This window comes from Parambassis ranga, chromosome 8 (assembly GCF_900634625.1).
Source record: "Parambassis ranga chromosome 8, fParRan2.1, whole genome shotgun sequence".
In the NCBI taxonomy this organism is placed as follows: Eukaryota; Metazoa; Chordata; class Actinopteri; family Ambassidae; genus Parambassis; species Parambassis ranga.
Genome location: NC_041029.1, coordinates 17778397 through 17801025, shown reverse-complemented (window position 1 = coordinate 17801025; position 22629 = coordinate 17778397). Strand labels below are relative to the sequence as shown.

General features: G+C 44.1%; 2 protein-coding genes across 8 annotated transcripts in view; one reads left to right on the top strand and one right to left on the bottom strand.

The window, feature by feature from the left end:
* The window catches only part of LOC114440205 (phospholipid phosphatase-related protein type 5-like), a 118238-nt gene that overhangs the window by 52313 nt on the left and 43296 nt on the right, over window positions 1-22629 (top strand). The gene's annotated exons all lie outside the window — the stretch shown is intronic.
* On the bottom strand, window positions 951-7769 carry LOC114440203 (paralemmin-2-like). 4 transcript variants are annotated; one of them, XM_028412528.1, is made up of 7 exons: window positions 7523-7526; window positions 7236-7338; window positions 4595-4701; window positions 3940-4075; window positions 3568-3592; window positions 2828-2908; window positions 951-2298 (listed from the first exon to the last, which is right to left on the bottom strand). In XM_028412528.1, the coding sequence occupies exons 6-7, from the start codon at window positions 2871-2873 to the stop codon at window positions 1448-1450; spliced, it is 897 nt and encodes a 298-aa protein (XP_028268329.1). In that variant the 5' UTR covers window positions 2874-2908; window positions 3568-3592; window positions 3940-4075; window positions 4595-4701; window positions 7236-7338; window positions 7523-7526; the 3' UTR covers window positions 951-1447. The 4 variants fall into 4 exon arrangements, with proteins under 4 accessions (XP_028268329.1, XP_028268328.1, XP_028268326.1 ...); XM_028412527.1 differs by lacking the exon at window positions 4595-4701 and having other exon boundaries at window positions 7523-7769; XM_028412525.1 differs by lacking the exon at window positions 4595-4701 and having other exon boundaries at window positions 7236-7313; window positions 7523-7769.

The window sequence follows — 22629 nt, the reverse complement described above, 5'->3', positions numbered from 1 at the left end:
TCCTCTCTGTTTTGGCACAGTGCACAGACTCTGGAAGCCTAGCAGGCCACAGAGACTCTCATCACATCACCAGTTTGCTTGTTAACAGTTCTGTTTTTTTTGCCTGCTGTGACTAATTCGCTGTGCACATGTTTTTATGCTGATGAATTGTGTCATTACTTTTTAAAGATGCGTTCTCCCTTAATGGAAATGTTGTCCGGGCATAATCTGTAGGTTTAAATCTATATTTACACCTGCATTCAGGGGCTTAATGCCAGTCACAGTGTAGTGCAGGATTATCAACAACAGCAGCAGCAGCAACAGCACCACAGTGTACATATAAAGCTCAAGCAACAGGACATATTAATGCGCCTTAATGAGCTTAACCTGTTTATTCCACACTCCATTCAGGGAACATTTCCTTTTGTGTTGTTATGTACCAGATTATTTTATACGTTATGATTATTTAAACACTCTAATTTAACAAAAATAATCCACAGAGTGGGTTGACATGCAGTGCTGTGATTATCAAATATATGCAAACAAAGGCAATAATCATTTATATGCTAGTAATGTACACAGGCACACAGACGGGATCATTTTTGTCGTTGTACTAAGCCCATTTTTTTTTGCAGTTATCAAACTAATTTCTACAATTCAAACTCAGAAATAAAATAGTAAAAAGTAATCAAGTACAAAGTTTGATGCAGACTTTTAAAGGGAGGAACCCACCTGGCTGAAGAGCTGCAGTCCATCATCTGTGCGTGACAGCCTCACAATGAAAATATGAACAGAACAGCTGATCTGCTTAGCAGCACCTGCTCCGTCCTGTCCTCTGCGTCACGTGAGCAAACAAAATCCTCTCCTTCAAGAAGCGTGCACACAGTTCTGGTGACCCACACGCACAGGACGCGACCAGGAGAGTTGAATGGGTCGGAGCTGAACAACAGCCTCAGACAGGGAGACATGGGGAAAGTCTGTATATTTTATAAGTGTGTGTTTATAAATGTGAGCAGGTTGAAGCATAATGTGCAAGTTTACAAACAACATACAGATTATCTTTTGTTCTCTATTTGTTCTGTTAACAATAATGATTAAATGCTTTGTTTTAGGTAAAAGTACTTAATTTTGGAAACCTTGCACTTGCATAAGGATCCTTTCTTTGTAGACCTCCACATCAGTGATGATATAATAAACGTTGGAAAGCTTCTTCCTGTTTAGTTTCTTCTGTTCCTTCATGGTTATCATAAAGAGAGTCTTTAAAGATGCTTGCTTGCAGGAGGGTACATTTCAATTCTCAGCTTTGTCCACCAGGGGGAGGGAGAGGATTTCATTAGTCCGTTGGCAGTCTCAGCTGCTGTAAAGGCACAGTAAATGTCACTTTTTTTGGCAGATGTGTGCTCTAGGACAAGTGACTAAGACGAGGTACAGTGCTTAATTAAAAGCACTGTAAGGCTGTGAGGGACTCTTACATGACAGAGCAACACTGACAGGTCTTGCGCTTGGAAGTGGCTTTTCCCTCTGCTGTGCTGGGTGGAGATGAATTATGCAGCTGCTTATCACCTTCCTGTCCCTGGACTACTCCATTTTCATCCAGGGGAACGTCCAGGAAGGCTTCAGCTTTGGACTCTTGTTTCACGCCCTCTTTCTCTGCCGTCTGGTCTGATGGTGGCTGAAGTGAAGCCGAAGTTTCAGGCCCTATGACCTCCTCTTCTCCATCCTCACTGATGATCACTCTTTCCACAGTGATCATGCCTTCAGGGTCCTCTTGGCTTTCGCTAGAATCCGTGTATCCCAGGAACAGAAGCGTGACTGGACCATCCTGCAACTTTTGATCTTCAATGTGATCTACTTGTTCTGCAATGTCCATAACCGGCGTCATGGTTTTATCATGTTTGTTCTCCACACTTGCAGCACACTTCTCTCGCCTCACCTCGTCCCCCCGGTGGTCACTTCTAGAGCTCTCTAAATGCCTGTCGTCTTCCTTTGAGGTGGTAGTAAAAACCATGACCTTTTCCTCTTGAACCTCGCTGGGTTCTAAAATCTCCGCCTTCGCATCTGCCTTCTTTGGCGTCACTGTGACCTCATCCAGGAGGACCGTCATGCCAACCCCATCGATGACGCTCAAGATCTGACCGAGCTCTTCGGTCGAGGGTTGAACTCCAGACCCACCGACAGCGTGGATGCTCTTCCTGCCATCATCAAAGATGGTGGTGGCCTTTGGACCACCAGCTGGTGTGGACACGGGGGCCACTGACCTAACGACGGTCTCTCCTGTCTTGGGGTCTCGTTCTACTTGCACGGCAACCATTCCTAGGACTGAAACCATAGTAAACAATGTAAGATAAAACACAAAAGAGGCACCATAACTCTCAAGACTAAAATATAGATAAATATTTAAATTTTCCCCACTTTAAGTCACTCATAGTCGAGGTCAGGCCCTTCTTTCTGTCTTATCCTTAATATTTCATAGGCCAGGGTATAATTTTAAAAGGTGAGAGACACGAATGTCATGTCAACCGGCTCAACAGAAACTATTGGGACACAATGAGAAAAATGTAGCACGCTTTTCCCTCCACACAGCCCTCCAGTGGGCATAAAAAATTAACGAACAGAAATAACAAATAGGCTAAAAATAACACAGTTCTCAGGCCATTCACCGCGCTCCCATCGTTAAGTCGTACCCTCGGGGTCTGAACTTGGACAGAGCAACATTAAATAAAAAGAGGGCATCATTTGCAAGAGAAGAGCAGAGACGAATACAAACAAACTGAGCTCAGGCTCTTGCCCTAATTTATAATATCATTTGTATATATGTTATTTTTTTATGTCCATCCTTTTGCCTCACCTGATCGGCCGTCTAGCTCACTTTCATCGAACGTCCTTTGCGCCATTTTAACAGGGTGGTGATCCACGGCTGCTTTATTCACTGAAAAAGAAATGCTGTACATTTAGGCAGAATGTTTTTTTATGTAGCTTTCAGGTCAGAGGCTAAAACTTCAACTTTTCACTGTCATCTCCGAACCCAAATCAAGTCACCAACTTCTGGCTTCACACACTTTGGTTTGGAGGCACACAGCCTGACGATGTGCACTCTCAAACTAACCCTGACCAGCACATTTTCCTCCCATTAGGTGGAACAGTTATGTTATTCAGTCTACTGCTTTGTGCACACGCATCAGACCTGCAGAGGGCTCACAATATCATTTTCTTAGAGGTCGTCTTCTTTTATTTTTTAACAAAACTATTATAAAAATGCATGTATTTCCATTATGTGTTTCATATCAGAGCTGAGTTTCCTTCTGCAGTATTCGGAGCTATGAGTGGTGTTAATAATGTGTTCTTTACAGCTTAATCACATGCAGAAGGATTTGAATGCAGTGCTGTTACAGTCGAAGCACAAGCTGCTTCTCAGCCTCGGCTCCATTCTGTCACACTGATTTAAATTATTATTCTTCAGGCGAAGACTTAGTTATGGTAAATTATCATCTGCCAGGGAAGAATGGATTCCAGGCAGGCGCAGAGATGAGATGACAAAGTAGAGATAGAAGCTGATGGTGGCCTGATGACAGCTACAGTGCAGCTTACCTTGTGCGTCCTTGTCAGCGCCGGCCTGTGGGTAAAGAACCGAGACAGTTATAAGTGCTCTCCATGGTCAGACACTTAAAACAGACACTGAATGTGCAACTTTAACTCCTATCTCCCCCCTGTCCGGCTCGTGTGCGGCCATAAATATTTCAGTGTGTCATCATCAGAGCAGGTTTAAACCTCGTGTCGAGAGGATTTTAGCCACAAACCAAAGAAAAGGAACACAAATACTGACAAATGTAGTCTATGGTAGGTTTAAATAAATAGTTTTAAAATAACAGCATAGTATGACTGAGATCCCACATACGTTATTATGTCCAGGCGGTTATGTCTTTATGTGTCCTGTACTTTGGAATCCTCCGCCTCTCGTACCTGATAGCGGCTTCGTGTTCTGCCTGCAGCTGCACAGTCCACAGTTTCTGTGTTTGCTTCCTGGGCGACGTCTTTTCTACCAACAGCTGCCTCCTCCGTCTGGACCTCAGGCTTCTTTGGAGTTTTGGTTTGTTCCCTGACAGACAAACAGCCACAGATCTTGTATCAACACAAAGAGATGCTAACATACATGATTCGGATATGTGGAGCGCACCATCGGCTGTCCATAGGCCCTCATTACTCCCACAGAGACGCAGCCAAACAGAAAAGGGCCATAGTGGGTTACTGCAACCAGACTGGCAATGCCATGTGAGCTGCAATAGTAGCACCCCCTCATGGTGACACCATAGAACTGAATGAAGGTGCATGATTACAGTGGAGTTCTTCAATGTCAACATCAGCTGATGGTTTGCCGCCAGCCATTAAAACAAGGCTTTCTTACTTGTTGTGTTGACGGATGGTTACAGAAAGGAAGGACCTTCACCCAGAGTCTGACTGCTGCTTTTAGACCACCATTAATCTGACTGAAGAACATGGCCAACACGGGTCACTGTGTTTCTTTCTCCTTGTTACCAATCAAAGTTGTGACAACTCACTTTCAGGTCCAGGAGTTCTAGTGAAATCTAGTGTGAAAAACTGTAAAAATGTGGCTCACTGTGCAGTGTGCTCGTCTACTTCATCCTGTGGTGGAGGCCTGGGGAGAGTCGCGAGGACTGGAGGGGAAAGTTCTTTGCTGAGCCACTGGTCTCTTAAGAATTTCCTCTGAATGAGAAAATGGAGAGAAAGAGTCCAGAACAGTTCAGACAGCCGAGAGAGAGGCAACAAAGAGGAGGAGGTCAGACAGAACATTCATCATGACGTGATGTTTTCAGCTCTTTGGGCTAAATGTGAGGCCAGCTCAGCGCGCTACGTTCTGCCTGTTTTGATTGTTGTTACTTGCCAGAGTTCTTCATAATTCTTGGGGGCAATCCGTCAGAAGGTGGCAGATATTTTCTTTCTCTGTCAGTTTCCAGCTGTGCTTTCTAAAAACTCTTTTTATTCTTTGGCTGCTAAGCCATAATTTTATTTGTATTTGTGGAAGGCCGTCCATCCTGTTGGACACCGTATTTCACAAACAATCACGCTGCACAATACAACCGTCTGCCAGGTCCGGTTGTTTAAGAGATCTGGACAAACAGCCACCCGCCACCTGGCAGCCGTCCTCTGCCATTTTGGCTCCTCTACAGACCAAGCGAGCCATGTGGCGCTGCCATTTTGGATCTGAGTGTTAAGGCCAGCAGACTGTTGTTGTCTGAAGAGAAGTCGCAGCAGTGAGGCAGGGCAGTGTGTTACTTTTGGCTTCAGTATGTTGTTGGAGGAGGAGTTTGAGCCCACTTTAATATGTGTGCTGTCATTAGCAGGCTACTGGCAGGTGCTAGCTAGCTTAGATAGGCAGCAGCAATGGAATTACCCTGTTATTCATTGTTCAAAGGGCCCATGTAATCAAATACATGATGATGAACCTCAATGTAACTTAAAGGTCGGGGAGGAGATTTCACTCTGATGCACTTTGTGTTAAATTAGTGTAACTTCTCTTTACAGTCCGACCGATTAGTTCGGCAGTTTCTCATTAAACGAAGAATATGAATCATCTGAAGCTATAAAACATAAAAACATCATCAATCCTCCGGGTGGACCCTGTAGGAGTATTGGCTGGTTGTCACTCTCTTCCTGCTCTGTGCACCAGAGAGGTACGTGCATGATGGCCGAAGTCACAGACCGCAGCTCGTCTTCAGGTGATGCGTCCATGTGATTGGAGGCGTGGCTTCAGGGTGAGCTCTGAGAGAAAGGGGCGTGTGTTTACTTTAAATCTGGCTGACTCTCACTGAGTTTTAAAATCTCCCCCCCTACCTTTAAGTATATCTGTGTTCAAGGACCAACTAGCTAAACTATTCTAGGCTAACCTAACTGGAGCTGGGGATGTGGCCTCATATTTGTTGTATAGGGTTCTAGCACAGATAGTACTACACATACTGTGAGTGAATGAGTCACACTATGTTGTTGAGTATTTGAGTCAGCTCATTTCTCCATGTCCTGTGTGGTGGGTGGGTTCAATAAACAAACAAACGTATATAATATAAAGTGGAGAACACCATCCTCTCCCCCTGCTGCATAGAGAAGAAAACAGACGAATCCTGCCTCACATTTAGCTGCCAAAAAAAAAAAAGATGAAGCGGAGCTTTGTCGTGTCTTCAGGCTAAACGGGTTGAAGTGCGGCGGGGATGGTCGGTCCCTGCCGCTAGCGTTGCTCGCGCCTGAGGCAGCGGGTGGTTGGAGATGTGTTGCACGCTGTTTGTGTGGGAGGCTGTTACTGTGTGCATGATGCAGCACGGGACCACTGGCGGCATGGATAATGTAGGTTGTTATGCGTTGTTTATTTTCAAAAGAGGATATCCTGCAGGGATAGTGAAGTGGTTAATGGTATGCAGAGCCTTTCCTGACATCTCTCCTCCCCCCTCGTGCAGCTTCTCTCTCTCTCTTCATTATTTTCACCACACAGGAACACTCAGGAAGTTTGTAAGATTCCTGCACATCCATTGCAGCATGTAACTATAAACACCTCACTTGTGTGTTGCTGGGAGTAAACCAGAGCTATATTAAGTGACCCCACCCGTCTAGAACATCTGAGCTTGATGTCAGTGAGCAAGCAGCTCGGCTTACATTACGATGTGATGAGGGTGGGACGTACAAGTGGTCAGTTTTTAACACGAAGCAGCTGGGAAGTAGGGAAAACAAGAGCCCTAAATGTTGTAATAAAGGGGTAATTCCACATTCTTTGAGACTCTGCGTGCTGACGTGAGGCTACAGAATGCTCTCATCATCATCATCATGGTGGAGCTCCCGACCTGGGACAGCGCCCACCTATAAAGAAGTCACACCTTTTTACACTGGTGACTGTTTCCTCACCTGTGTGCAGGGATATTAGCTATAGAGACCAAAACTCTTGTAACGGTCAGTCAACATGTGCTGCAAAGTTAGACATTTTAACATGAGGATGATCAAGAATCGACTCACTTTTGGAGCCGGCCTCAAGAGGCCATTATCGGAACTGCAGTCAAGAAAGACAACAAAGCCAGTAGTCACATTAGAGATGCTGATGGTCATGCTAACATGCTAACTTTCTACCAAACTGACTAACCTCTCATTTTATGAAGCTACCAACAAAGTTTCACATGACACTAAACTAAAGGTAGAATTTTTGAGACAAGCAAGTATAATCACCCTCTGCTTGACTTACAGATGAGACAGATGCTGACCTTTTTCTGTGTGATCTTTAACCAGTCTTCAGTCTTCCTCCTCAGCTGGTCCTCTTCTTCCTGCTGCCGACGCCTCTCCTGGTGAGAGGTGTAAAAGTCAGATCTTTTGAATAGGAAAAAAAACAATCAATGTCTCACCAAAAAGAGGAGGAAGCATGATCAGACTGCTCTCCTGCAAAAGCTATATTTAGAAACTTAAAAAAAGTTGTAAGTTTGAGGATTTACACTGTTTACAGTTATCTCTGTAGTTTAAAGCAGACATTGTTTTCATTGTTGGCACTACTTACCCCTCATATAGTCTTTAAAGAATCTCATGTAAGTTTAAGGAGGCTCGAATTACTCCAAAACGTCAAGTTATTGGGATCTGAAGCAACCGCAGCAGCTGTATTTCCTTACACTTGATCCAAGAACAGTGCACATATGGCCGTGGGTTACACCCGCTTTCTAATATAATTCTTTTGGTAACACCCCTCTGCTGTCTGTCATGGTCTCTAAAGACAAGGACTTCTTCTGTGTGGAAGTCAGAGGGGGAGAGAGGGGATATTTTTAGGAGACAGGACCGAAAGATTAGAGCGGGGAGATACAGCTGGGCACAGCGCAGAGATGCCCAAAGAAATAGTTCAGTGACACAGCACATTGTATGCATGCCTGTACTGTTAATGTACGGTGTAAACACACCCCCGGCTGTCTCTGCTTCTAGATGAAGTGGGTCACTTGTGTTAGGGTTTCTGAGGGGTCAAGCAGACTCCACTCGGGCCCTCGAAACCTTTCATTTCACAGACCAGTGCTTAGTGGTCAGAAAGTTAACTCTGTGTGTGTGTGTGGGTCTTTGTGCGCCTCAGGCAGTGCAGATCAAGTGCAACCGTTCCACTAAAGTGACACAAAACAGCGTGGGTGTGATGAGGTTGTTTTGACGTGAGGTGAGGGTTCACAGTAGTTTAAGGCAGAATGCAGTGGTCAGTAAATGGCAGAAGGGAAGGAAGACTCTCACCGCCATGGCTCCCAGCCTTTGTTGGTGCTTCTCTGCCTCATTCATGATTTCTGTGTAAAAATGAGTGAAAACTGAAGGTTAAGTCGACATTTTTACAAAAAGGCAGTCATTCACATGCAGCAGTCCTAAATGTACACATTCAGTCCATCAGTGGTGGAGCAGGATCCTTTATTTGTAGAAGCTGTCGAGAGGAAGTAGCATGGCGCCACAACAGAGCTGGCACTGGACGATGACTGGATTATTGATGTCAAAATGTTTCTCATGTCTAGTGTCTTTGGGGTGATTGATAAGTCCCTGGCCTTCTTTGTAGCCCTCCACATCAGCAGTGACATCATCATAAATGTCAAAATAGTAACCACTGAGCTCATAAACGGGGCGGCTGTTGCTGTACGATGGTGGTCTGAATTTTCTCTTTTCCTTCCATGAGCTGTCTCAGAGTCATCGGTCCTTGTAACAGTGTGAGATCAGGCTCAGCGCAGATCTTTTGCAGGTCGTCTACCAGCAGAAAACAGACGCCATCACTTTGATACAGACCCCACTGATGTAAAGACGGTTGCCTGTTTCCACTCCTTGGATTGTTCTTTGGTCTCTGGTTGGACCCAAGTCTGATCAATGGCTACAAACTGCTGCAGAAATGCACTTCAGACATGGCAGGTTGTCTCTTCTGAGGAGAGTTTGAAGACTTAGCAAGCTGACAGCTTGGTCCTTTTGGTGTGGAGAACTCCATGGGTTAGGGTTAGATACTCGTCTCTGTGTCAGTCTACCATGTTATTAGATCATGTCATGGAGCTTGTCAGTGACGTTCTATGTGGTGATGGTGGTATCCGGCCTTCCAGGGTGGGGGTTGTCTTTCAGACGCTGGGTTCATTTGATTCTTTAATCCTTTAATATGAGATGTTGCTACTGGTTGTTGTGGACTGGATTTTGAGGCTGCAGCCCCATTAGGAACCACCACCCTGCAGCTGGCACTGGAAGGTGATGGGGGGGCACAAACGTTCCCATCTCTGATGTGACTGCCCCTTCATATCAATGAGGAGGCAAACAGATGGAGGGGGAGAGAGTCGGGAAGCAGTTCAAGATGAAGTGAGAAACAGACTGTGCTGGACTACATCGATATTGATTAGCTTGACTCACGGATCAAAGTTTTAAGCTGTTGCCAGGATCAGCTCAGACAGGCATGGTGGGAGGAACTGTAGTGCGAAGCTGCTGACAGATATAGCTCACATTCCTCTCACATTTAACTTGCACTCTGAACTTTCCTTTTAAAGCACCGGCAGTAAAACGGAGTTCACGTCCACCTGTTGAGAACAGATAAAACACCCTCCTGCCTTAGAAGCCTTAAAGTAGAGGTGGAACAATTGAATGCTAACTAGCTAAGATGCTATCTTTTCAATTTGAGCTTGGATGTTCTTCACAAAAAGCAAAGCTGCTTGGTTCACAATGCTGTGACAGAGCTCAGATCCGCTGCTCACGCGTCACATCAAAGCTCCTCGCTTCAAGGACTCGTCTCCTTTTGAAGTCAGCCAGCTTAAAAACCCGCTGAGATGTATCATACTTTACCGTTAATCACTGTTTGTTAGTTCAATGCAGATAAGGGATAAGGGAATATCGGCGTCGGGCCTCAGAGGGCTGCAGGATGAGTCAGTGCGCCGCCCGGCTGCAGAGGAAGAACTAAAAATGTGAGGTGGTGGAGTGCTGCTGTGTTATGAAGTGAAACTCCCTGTGTGCGCTTTTTGTGAGTCTGTGTGAGGATTTCAGACATGCTGAGGGGATAATATGGATTAGATGTGGTCATGACCTTTCTGCTTCTTATACCCCATACTGCATTATCTCTCTTATACAGTGGGTACAGTGAGAGGAATGCTTGTGCATTCTCACACTAGGAGTGTGTTTGCTGTGCAATTTTTCAAAATAAAGCCTTATGGTGTTCATTTTATGTGTTGCATATTCTGCTGCATGTGCTGCATACAATTACTCAGTAGCTCTTATTTTACTATCAGCTTTTTAATTTAGCTGGAGGTTGTTTTAAGGATGTGCTACAAAGACAATGAAAATATGTCACTTCTTATGTCTTATGTTCAAGAAAGGTCAAGAAAAATGACCCATTACACATGCCCAGTGTTGGGGAGTAATGGATTACATGTACCGACGTTACATAATTAGAATACAAAATATGAGTAACTGTATTCCCTTACAGTTAAAGTCTAAAGACTAGGTAATCAGTATACAGTTACATTATACACACTGGTACTTTCATGTGCTTTTTCACTCTGCTGGATAAAACAAGTGACTTCTTACTACAAAGATCTTATTTACGGCAGATGTCTGACTCTCCTGATCGCTTGTCTCATTGTGTGGTCATATATGTGTGTATGACAGTGAATAGTCATTGGAGTGAGAGCTCTTACCGTCAATACAACATCTTTGATCAAAGCGAAAGGTTTTGGTTCATGTCAGCAAACTGGACAGAAAGCTGCAGGAGACAGAGCGGACAGAGCAGCCGGACTGATGGGGGTCAGAGTGAGGATGAAGCGCTGCGTGCTTAATGCTCCTCAGTCCTGATGCCGGTACACTGTTAGCGTCACTTTAATAAGTGTTGCTAGCTAACTCCGTCCAAAACTGAGGCATTTAACCTGTATTCAGTAACTGAATAAATAAGTATCCTTCCCAACACTGCACATAACCTACTAACTAATCAACGCTTATTTACAACTTTATTGTAAACGTTGGCGTTAGAGCCCACTCTACGGGGCTAAGCAGGGAAAACACCACCTAAAATGCAGGCGTGACATGCAGAACTTTGTCATGGAAAGTTGTTTGAACGAACAAAGCGCATCTCAGATCACAGAAAAACACACAGGATCAAGACACATGAGATCTGTGGCTCACAACAACATCCAACTGGGCCACAGGTGGGCAGAGCTCCACGTCTTTGTGACATGTGAAGGAGGAGTAATGAGGAGTCGCATGTTGGGGGAATATGACAAAGAAACACACTGAGAAGCACAAGGTCACTGACAGCCCCCCGGGGATCTGCTATCTCCTCATGACAGCAGCCTCAGCCGACGCACAACAGCATGCCGCCTCGCAGCCGGAGGATATGAATATGGCACCTTATGTGTGACGCCTGGAGGTTAATGCGACGAGGAAAGGGTTGTTTCTCTGTCGGCAGTGTAGCCAATGTTTTACTACTGATAGCCCTGTGGAGACAGGCTCATGTGATGGATGTTGATCATTTGAGACCATAAGTATCACCTCCTCTGGACACAGAGGGAGAAGCAGCTCAATGACAGGAAGGGCGGCGGCTTATAGGCTGAGGATGAAGAGGGCTTGAGCGTAGAAATGAAGAAAGGCGAACAGATGTGGATTGAATTCCATGGAGGTTTATGACCCAGGAGAAATCCCCATGGTCAAAAGAACAGAACAGAAAGTCTCTGTGAATGGAGCGCATGACTCACATTTAGAGCTGCTGACACTGTTTATGAAATATTATCAGTTGAGAAATGCATGAAAAGGGCCGAGTGTTCGTCCATGGTACCAGCTTCTGATGTCACTGCAGGTCGTTTGCTTGTTCAGAATCTGTGCGGTGAAGGGGGCCCAGGTCCCTTTATTTAGTAATCTGCTTTATATTCTACCTGCCAATGGGGGGCAGGGTACTGGACAGGGTGCTAGTCTATTGCAGGGCTGACACGGAGAGACAAAAAAACCACTCTGCAGTTTAGAGTTCCAAACCTAGCATGAGTGTCTTTGGCGTCTGTTGAGGGAGCCAGAACCCAAAGGAAACCCACACATGGAGAGAACAAGCAAACTCCACCCAGAAAGGCTCCAGCACATCCAAAGCAGGAACCTTGCTGTGAGGTGAACCAAGGTTAGCACGCAGTGCGCTGAGTGTCTAAGGATTGATAGTGGTCAATGCTCGGTATTCATGTTGGAACATCAGCGCAGGCAACGGATTCTGTGGAGCATGGCTTCAATCACAGTTCTTTTACGCTGTCTTGACCCAGTTAGGCTGCCGGAAATGAATGATTGAATGATTTCTATAGTAGGTATGAATCCTTCCTGCTCATGTTGGACTGATGGCAGACTAGATACCCAGTAATCCAACATTCTGATGGTTTTTTAGTACAATTTTACAGCTTTACCCTTTAGTAAGCTTCACACGGGCAGCTCTGCATGATGGTTTTTTTTACTGTAAAGCAGTTTGTGTGGTTTGAATGATGTGCTTGAGACTGACAGGATGTAGGTCTGCTCAGCCTGACTGAGAAGTGTGAAAATCAAATGTCATTACAGTGTATTATAGATTCTTTAAAGCTGTGGAACTCAGTCATAACTCTGTGATAGAACTCCTGTAAAACCTAAAATATCTCTATGTTTAATAAAGCATGATCTTAAGGACGTTTTATTTTATATCATGACATCCAAGCCTCTATAAATGTTTTATTCGTGCGTCTGTGCTTTTTAATTATGCTGAAAAGTGGAGGGCTACAGGCAATATGACAAATTTAGGATACAGTTGTTCAGGGAGATTTTTTTAGAGCAGTCACTGACTCCTGACTCCTTGACCTCCTGAAGAGGACTGTTACAGTCTGGTCATTTGTCAATACCAAACACACACAATGCAGCAAGCAGACAGACACCAGTCCATCTTGTCTGCTGTGTGTCTGTGTGCTGTCTCCATCTCAGTGGGTTTAATATCTTTCTTCTTGTAAGCGTCTTTGGAAGAACAGTGGGGGCTCTCAATCAAACACGTCATTTTTGTTCAGCGGCTTTTTCACATAAACATGAAGAGCTGAGAAGAAAAACGATGATTTACCTTGCAGCGTTCCGGTAAAATGTGTGTGTGTTTGTGGGGTTTAAATAGTTGCTTGGCTGTTTTACAGCACAGTCTGACTTCTCTGTTGCTGGGTAGCCGAGGCTTTTCAGCACAGTCGGGAGAAGAAAGAAGGGAGCGCATGTGTTTGTAACGCTGTATCACTTACAGGAAGGGAGGCATCTTATCTCCTCCTGCCTTCTCATCTCCTGGGGGGCTTCAGAATGGCCTTTTACTGCTGTCACTCCCTCTTAACACACAGCTCGCTGTTCAGGTCTGCTGAGAAGTGACAGCGAGCGCTGAGAAGGAGTGGGTGTCAACTGTTTGTGCATCAGTGGTACACAAGACATGAGGCGCTGCGTGCTGCTGGTTTTTAAAGTCAAAGTATAACAGGGAGAGCTTGTCATTCTTATCGCAATCTGTAAAAGCAGCATGGGCTCAAAGAGGCAGGTGAGGAGTCTGTGTTTCCAGACTCTCAGATGATGCTTTGATTCTGTTCAAAGAAGCTCTGAGAAAATCCATTATTACACATTTGTTGAGATGAGAACATTAAACATTGTAAATTTGTTGTCTTGTTTTGGCATTGAACTGAAACATGTATGAGAGCAGGCTGTGAGTTATCACAGGTGCTGTGATGTTGATCTCACGGCGCAGTCTGTGTGTTGAAGCAGATCAGAACGACACAAAGAAACTTTGAAAAGTGACAACCAGGCAGCAGGCGTCCTCCGCACTTCTGGCACAAACAACCGTTTGTGTAAAGCAAAGTAATGAATCAGTGTTTACCAGTAATGACAGAGTTTTATCATCGTGTCCACAGTGGATGTCATCACTGTGTCAGTGTTCCTGCTGTAGATTCATGTGATGATTCATGTTCATCACACATTCATGGATGGACCTGTGTTAGCAGAAAGCAGCTAACTAGTTAGCTCACTGAGCCAGAGCACCGGCATCATGACTGAGGCTCATTATAGAAACACAGCTGGCAGCGTGACACCACCTCCATGCAGAGTCTGACCTCACATCAGTCCAGCACTGTGTTCATCACATGGAACAAGGAACTACAGACACTGGAGACATGTAGTGGAGGAGAAAGTACAAAGTATAAATACATAAAAATTTACTTAAGTACAGTAACAAAGTACAAATACTTAGTTACTTTCCACCACTGCTGGTATCAGAGAGGCCTGAGGGGGGTTGAGCTGACTCAGATCAATAAGCTCCCTGTTGGAACATGTATGCATGCATTACACTTGCATGAATTCATTAAATCAGGCCTAACTTCTCCTCATGGTGCAGGATGTATACATGCATCACTCCAGGTTACATCACGTCCTCCTCCTCATGCAGGTCCTCGCACTTACTGTCTCGTTTCATGTGCCTGTTGTGTTTTTGTTTGGGCCTTGGAGGTCCTCCTCCGCTGTCAGATGCTTTTATTTCTGCGCAGTTGTCATCTTGCAGCGCAGATTGTGAGCCATCGTGTGTGTGTCTGCTTCCTTCAAAGCCCCACTCGCAGCCTGATGTCAGTGTGACTTACTTCATCATTGGTTCAAATCAGCATCAAAGCCTCGGCAGACACGGCGGTTGCAGATGGCTGCTGTGTGCTCCGTTGCCTTGTTTGTCTGAGCGGCTCTGTCAAGTACTTGTTAATTAGGAGGAAGGGAGGCCCGCGCTCGCTTCCTAGCAGGCTGAGCACTGCCTGTACAGCCTTCAGTGTTTAACCCCTCCCTTCTCCTCAAATAACACATCAGTGAAATATGATGTTGCTCACTGTTGCACACTGTGTGTTAAAGACATTTCTGTCTTCACTTGCTCCCCTGTGCACACTCACACTTTCTCCAAGCACTCCTCGGTGTACGCACTTCCATGCTCTGATGCACCCTCCGCTTTGCTAGAAAGAAAAATGATCCACTCCCTTCTTCACTTTATTCTGAACAAAAGAGCAGCTGGTCAGTCCACACAGGGTCAGATCTAACAAGGATGCATGCAGTCATTAAGATGTAGGCACTTGTTATATTTTACTTCTCCTGGTCTGTTGTCATGCAAGAAACAACCAACACATCCTCACAAATAAACGCCACATTCTGTTGATAATGACATCCCCCACATGTAAAATGTTTCTAAATTAATTATGAATTAAAACATCTACGGATTTTTGCCCTGAAAGTAAAAACAAAAAGAACCCAACCAAACAAATGAAACAAAAAAATCCCTTCATCATTTATTTATTTAAGAAAATGATCCAATATTCCACATGTGTAAGTGGCAGCAGTATGCGAACGTTTGCTTTCGGTATCATCTGTGCAATATAGTAAGTTCTGCAGGCGCCACAGTTTTTAGAGTAGCACTGTGTGACCTGACGTCATCTGATCATGGGACTAATATATATTCGGAGGCACTGACCCTGCAGTGAACTCTCACCCAGGAGTTCAGAGTTCATGTCCTCCCTGATACAGTTACTTTATTTTAAAATTCATGAACACTGCAAACATCAGTTCTGTTCTATGTGTCCATCGCTGTGTCCTTTTCACTTAGGGTTAGGTAATGAAATCAACAGGGTTCTGTTCCAAGATCCTTTCTTGGCTCATTCTGCAGCAATTATCATCATTTCCATATATAAAACTCCATTGTTAGTATACAACTCACCCTAAACTGCTAATACAGGCAAAGAAGTGGAGCATGAGTAGAGCTGAGGTGGGCCGGCTGTCACTGTTGCACTGTGAGCGGCACATGCCTGTCACTCAAGGAGGTCACACCCATGATCAGTTGTAATTTCCTCATATAATTAAGTAAGTTATAAAACAAGCAGCAGATGATACAGTGGTTCTTTAGGACTGGAAACGCAGCCTTTCCTAGTGATGACAGCAGTTCCTGATACATTGTAAAAGTGATTTAAAGTGGTGTTTATGTGTGCCTATGGTTGTATGAAATGTGCCTGTTAAATCTTTTGGTTAATGCAGGACTCACCCTGCTGAAACCTAACCAAGTAGTTTTTATGTCCAACCAAACATCAAGAGGAAGAAGAAGTACAGTGAGAAAGTAATGGTCCAGGTTTAGTATGTTTGTGTGAGTGTACTCTCTCTATGGCATGTTGCTAAAGTGGTGGTGTCATTGTGCATCAGCTGTCATTAAAGTGCTGTTCACCTTCAGTAAGGGAATTCAATAACGGAGCCACACATAACCTTATAGCACATTAATTCATGACCCATTAATTCAAGGAGTCCTGCCCCACATTTACTGAGCAGCAAAGTCAACTAGAAGACGGTAAGACCCAAATATCAAGTGAAGGCATGTTAGAGGTGTCCTAGAATTACATTTATGGCATTTATTTCTCATCTTCTGTATAAACTGTAGATTAGAAATCAGATGTGAAACTTCTTTAATCAGGAGAAGCTGACCTCTGCAGGACTGAATACATCTCATACATCTCATATGCTAAATGCTATGCTTATGCTATATGCTAAATCACAAAACAGCCACTTAATTCTGTCTGAATTATCTTAACATTGGCACTTAATCACAATAAAACCGAGTCGATGCAGCTCTGCAGTCTTTCCTGTTATCACAGACTCAGCAGTGCATTCATACGTTTCAGCAGGACCTTCACACTCAGCTATTTTCCAAACTGTGTGTGAGAGACAAATACTCTGTGTCTGTGGCCGTTTGCTGACATTAGCAATGAACTCTGACCCTGCTGTTTAAAGAAAGGCACAAAGAAACTGGAGCTGACGTTACGTATGATGCAACCCTCAGTCTCTCTGTCAGGTTTAGGTCTTGGAAGTGCATGTAACAGACTTACGAAGAAGCTAAAGCAGCCACACCTATAATTATGAGTAATTTTAGGTACAAATATAGTTAAAATATGGGGGTTATGGAAAAATTTACGTTTATATTACATCATTTTTACCCAGAGAATTACAAAACAAATCTTGTGAAGGTTTAGTTGCAAGGCAATAAAGAAAACAGCAAGAAATCTGAAATCACACCAAAGCGAGTTGTTAACAGTAAACTGCACACCATGTAATCTTCATCTGTTGAGGTGTGTTCGAGCTTTCCCTGTGATTTCACCTTGGATCATACATCTTTGCATGCGATGAGCCCACGGTGACTCTCAGCGGGACGTCTCCCTCCTGTTGATGGAAATCAAAGAGCTGCTGCAGCCTCCACATTATGATCACATGAACAGAAGCTCCCACGTTCTCCGGAGGAAACATATGATTTCACCAAATGTGCACACACTGATTCACACAAACACACAGTGGCCAGAAGGAGGCGGCACGCCGGCAACTTTAACCAGCTCAGAGCAACAACGTGGCGCATGCACTGACGTCTATGGACGTGACACAGATCAGGAGCGATTATGGCGCCCAGCCCGTTTGTACTGCTGCTCGTACACTATCGGGTGGCAGCGCTCCATTCTTGTTTATGAAAGCATGGAGTGCTGAGGGCACACACACACACACACACACACGTATTTTTTAGGATGGAAAACTATTTTGGGCTGCAACACAGTTATTTCTGGCCTCTGCCGAGGTAGTTTCTTTAAATAGCCCTCTGTGTCTGAGCTCTTGTCTCTGCCTGGTAAAAATGTCTTCCTGACCCTGAGCTTCATAAAATATACAAACAGCTTTTAGATCTCGACTCAGGGTTTAAAAAGAGTTCACCAAAAACACAGCAGCTGTTATATAAGTATACATACACAGAGAAGATACACCAGCGTTAAACAGAAAAAAGGCTCCTTTCAACATGATCAAATGTATTATTAATAATAAAATACTCTTTTTGCCACTTGATCACAAAACCTGTCTAAAAAAATGTCCATTTGTAGTTTGGCCTCAGTTTTTTCCCTATACAAAAGATCTTATGTGGAGTCCCACAAGGATCATTAGTGGGTCCATTTCCTCTTGTGGGTCCTCCTGGATTTCCTCCATTTACTTCTTATCTAAATTGTGCCCATTTAGATCACATGTCATCACATTCATGATGCCACCACAGCCTTCTTTATCCTCTGCCGGCCTACACCACATCAAAACACTGCATCGATTTGATATGCAAATCAAATCGATGCAGTTCTTTCAGTTCAACAAGGACATAATCCAACATGTTATTTTCATTTAGCCTCTCTTTATCTAGGTATTATCTCAGAGCTGTAATTTCTCATTAATCTGTACATTCATTTCCTTTTTTTCATCTTCAATATATCTATGAGAACCTTATCTCAGCTCCTTGCTTTGTTGCTTTCCTGTCTCTTGGCCATGATTTGTACTATTGTGATATAAATAATTCATTGTACTCTTTCTAGTAATAAAAGGCAGAGGAGGCCTACTGTCCAGCACTACATCAGCTGCATCCCTGAGCCAGACTGGGCTCTGATTGCACATTCACCATCTGAGTGAGTGGACAGTGTTTCAGTAAATGTTGATTTATGAGCCCCGCGATGACTGTTTCAGTGGTGCAGGCTTCCCCCTCATAACTGGGTCAACCTGATGAGAGAGTAATGGGTCTGTGGGCCAGAGTGCCTCATAAATTATGCAGAGGAGGAGACAAGGACAGAGGTCGTGTGACGTACGGCCTTGACGAGCAGCTCAGAGGAGACAGACGGAAGACGTGAGACTGACTCTTCTTCACTGGTGTGTAATGAGTCTGGAAGAGATGACGTGGTTATCTGGAAACAAACCAAACAACAGAATCAGGGCAGAGCTTTTCAGACTATCCATCATGTTCACAAAGGTGATTCACGGTCAGTGGCTGACAGCTCATTGTGTGCTGTCGGCTCCGGCGATACCGGGCTCTTTTTTTCCAGCTTGTCAGTCTGTATCTACATAAAGTGCTTTAAGCCACATGATGGACATCAGCAGCCTGTGAGTTTAAGCTGGGTCAGAACAGAAATAGGTGAGGGGGGGCTGTTTGAGGTTAGTGCTGGATGCAGAGCTGAGTGATTCATCAGTCAGTGTTATTGTGTGCCAGACAGCTAAGGAAGTAACACATCAGAGGCGAGCCAGGTGGAGACAGGAGGTGATAATTGAGCTGATGTCTGAGGATTACCATCGCAGACAGAGACTCACGCCCACATGTTCAAATTAATAAGATGTCCTTCTAAAGGGTGAGGAGCACCACATGTAAACACATTCCTTTAAAAGCAGAGTCTTAGTTTGAAAAAGTGAAAAGAGTAAAAACAAAAACATTGAATCTTTCAAAGGAATGTGAAGTTATGAAGGCTTAGCTGCAGACATATCCACTAAAGTTAGCAAGCTAACAAGCTATTTACAGACCGTACCCACGTGTAATACCACTTTGTACCACTAGATGGACTATGTTATGTAGCAACCAACCAGTTCTGTGTTCTTATAAGCTACAGCTAGCTGCATGGTTTGCACACAGTTGTTGCCATTCAGCTAGACAGCTCGCTTCATTTTCTAGCTTAAAGGTAGGAGGAGATTTAAAAACTCAGTGAGAGTCAGCCAGATTTAAAGTAAACACACACCCTTTCTCTCGGAGCTCACCCTGAAGCCACGCCTCCAATCACATGGACGCCATCACCTGAAGACGAGCTGCGGTCTGTGACTTCGGCCATCATGCACGTACCTCTCTGGTGCACAGAGCAGGAAGAGAGTGACAACCAGCCAATACTCCTACAGGGTCCACCCGGAGGACTGATGATGTTTTTATGTTTTATAGCTTCAGATGATTCATATTCTTCGTTTTAATGAGAAACTGCTGAACTAATCGGTTGCTATCGGATTGTAAAGAGAAGTCTAGTTTCTATTTAGCTACTGGAGACAATATAAATTTGCATTATATGTGCATAATACTCAATTACATAATTTAAGTCCTCTTTGTAATCACAAATAGCATGTGCATGTGGAAAGTAACCTCTTTAACACCAGAGTCAAATTTCTCTTTTAAATATACTTTGACTAACAAGAAAGGGAACATTTTCCTAAACTCAATTTAAAGTTGACCTAATTATTCATCCAATAACTGCATCACGCTGTGTAAAACACTGTTAATGGCAGCTAGCTTAGCCAGCTACTGTTACCGCCTCCTTTACTTGAGCCTCTTTAAGCTGCTGATTATGCTGCGGCCAGCTGTGACCAATTATCACTACACATAAAAGAGCTGAGGGCAGTTCAAGTCTGATAGTTCAGATCCTTCTTCATTATCAGCGAGACGCACATTCAGAGGATTTCACGGCGTCGCACATCCCTCCTCCGTGTTACCGGCACTTTGAACTGCCACTGCAGAGTCTCGACACTGCAGGAGCGTTTTTAAAGATTCCATCCAGATGGAGCGTGAAGAACTATTCCCCTTCATCTTGCTCAGTCTCCCACCCATCCTCTCCTGGTCCTCCGCCCCCACCGTTGCATGTCCTACCTAATGAGGTGCTCCGCTTCGCCATGTGGGCGTCTTATAGCAAGTCTCAGCAGCCTTAGGCGCAAATCTGGATGGAACCATCAGACCCCTTCACTGTCTCAGATACAAAAAGCCCGATGCATCAGCACACATGCTGCATGTCTTTGGGATATTTATAGTAAGCTAGCTTACTACTGTAATATTTGAAGCAATAATTCAGATGGATAAAGAAATATTATTGCCCAATAGTTTGATCATGTGATCAATACCACAGCTCAGCATCAAGTTCAAACTAGCAACCCTGGCTTTGCCTTAGGGCCATGCATCCACCTGCATATATTGCAGCAGTGAGGATGATGATGATGATGATGACAGTGATGCTGAAAGGCGGGGTGGTGGTGGTGCAGTCTGGACTGCAGTCACTATATATTTAATAAATGACTACACGTCTTCTGGGTGACGGAGAGCTGCACCCACAGCTGTTTATTTCCTCTTTAACACTTTGGGTCACATTATCTCTGTCTGTGGACGGAGGTCTTTGTTGTTAGTGTGGTCAGCACTGCCGGGGATGCATTGTAAGTCACCCATGAATGACTTGTTGTTTGCCGTGTGGACTGCATATAAACCAGCTGTTTTAGATGCAGACAGTCATATTTCCACCACCAGGAATACATTGATTATTTTCTTCCTTTATAAATGCTACAATTTAAACTGTCTTAATAACGATGTTGCCTCTTTCTTTAATTTATTCTCTAAGCATGATCTGGAGAGATCTCTTGAAGTTTGTGGCAGAGTGAGTGGTCTGAGCCACTGCTTGTGGGAGTATTTGTTATTGTAGCAGAGGTGTCGGCCACTTCACAAACTATCTATTAGTGTCAAGTTATGATGTTGTATGTTTGGATGGCAGGCAGTAACACTTTATTCTCTGAAACGCCTTTGGAGACGGCTTATGGTGGAGAAATGAACATTCAATGCACGAGCAACAGATCTGGTTGACATTCCTGCTGTCAGCATGCCAATTGCATGCTCCCTCAATGCTTGTGGCATCTGTGGCATTTTGCTGTGAGACAAAACTGCACATTTCAGGGTGGCCTTTTATTGTGGGCAGTTTGAGGTACACCTGTGCACTAATCATGATGTCAGATCAGCATCTTGATGTGGCACACCTGTGAGGTGGGATGGATTATCTCAGCAAAGCAGAAGTGCTCACTATCACACATTTAGACAGATTTGTGAACAATGTTTGAGAGGAATGGTAATATTGTGTATCTGGAATGAAGTTTAGATCTTCAAGTCCATCTCATGAAACATGGGAGCAAAAACAAAAGTGTTGCGTTTATATTTTTGTTGAGTGTATGACACAACACCGTAGGTGGAAACCATCATGGTTATGCAGTCGTGCTTTCTTAGGTTGCTATCTTGACAGTAGTTGACTGCCTAACTCCCAGATAATCCAAAAACGGGCATTGGCTAGCCGCCTGTGCACGAAGCCGTCGATCCGAGATGGTGCACGATGTTTTTAGTGATGTGAGAGACCATCCGACCAAACACGGAAGCATAAACATTTCTTTGTCACTTACGTTTTAACATGGAGGGTTATGAGAATTGGCTCACTTTTTCAGCCACCCTCAAGTGGCCATAATGGGAACTGCAGTTTTTTTATTAGTTTCCTTTATGTATATCATGTAGATATGTATTTATATGTTGCTAGAATAAATGAAAAAGAACCACCATCAGAACAGAACCGTGGCCTGTTAGGACAAAGCAGCAATATCATTCAGTCAAAGGATCTATACTTCATATTTATGTGGTTGCAGAGTTGACCGGTTGTTGATTTTGTTCTCACATATGTGAATAAATGAAGGGAAGAATGCATTATTATTCAGCAAGTTGTAACTATAGGTATTAAAGCTGTATTGTTTTAATAGTACAGATAAAATTAAAGCTCCCATGTAGTAAAGAGGTACAGTGGAATAATTCCTCCTGCAGTATAATGGGATGCAGAATTGTGTTATTTTTGGTGCTGGGCAGGTCGTGTGCACAGGATATGTTTTATGCATATTACATTTCTTCCCTGACATCAGCTGTGGCCAAACATCTGTGCAAGTAAACCGGCCAGAAAATTCAAACAATGAGCTTTACAAGCACTCTTACAGATGTGCCCGGAGTCTCCGTAGAGCCACGGTAAACAGAACAACAGTCAGATGATGGAGGGGCTCCTTCCACGCTACGCCTCCTCGTTT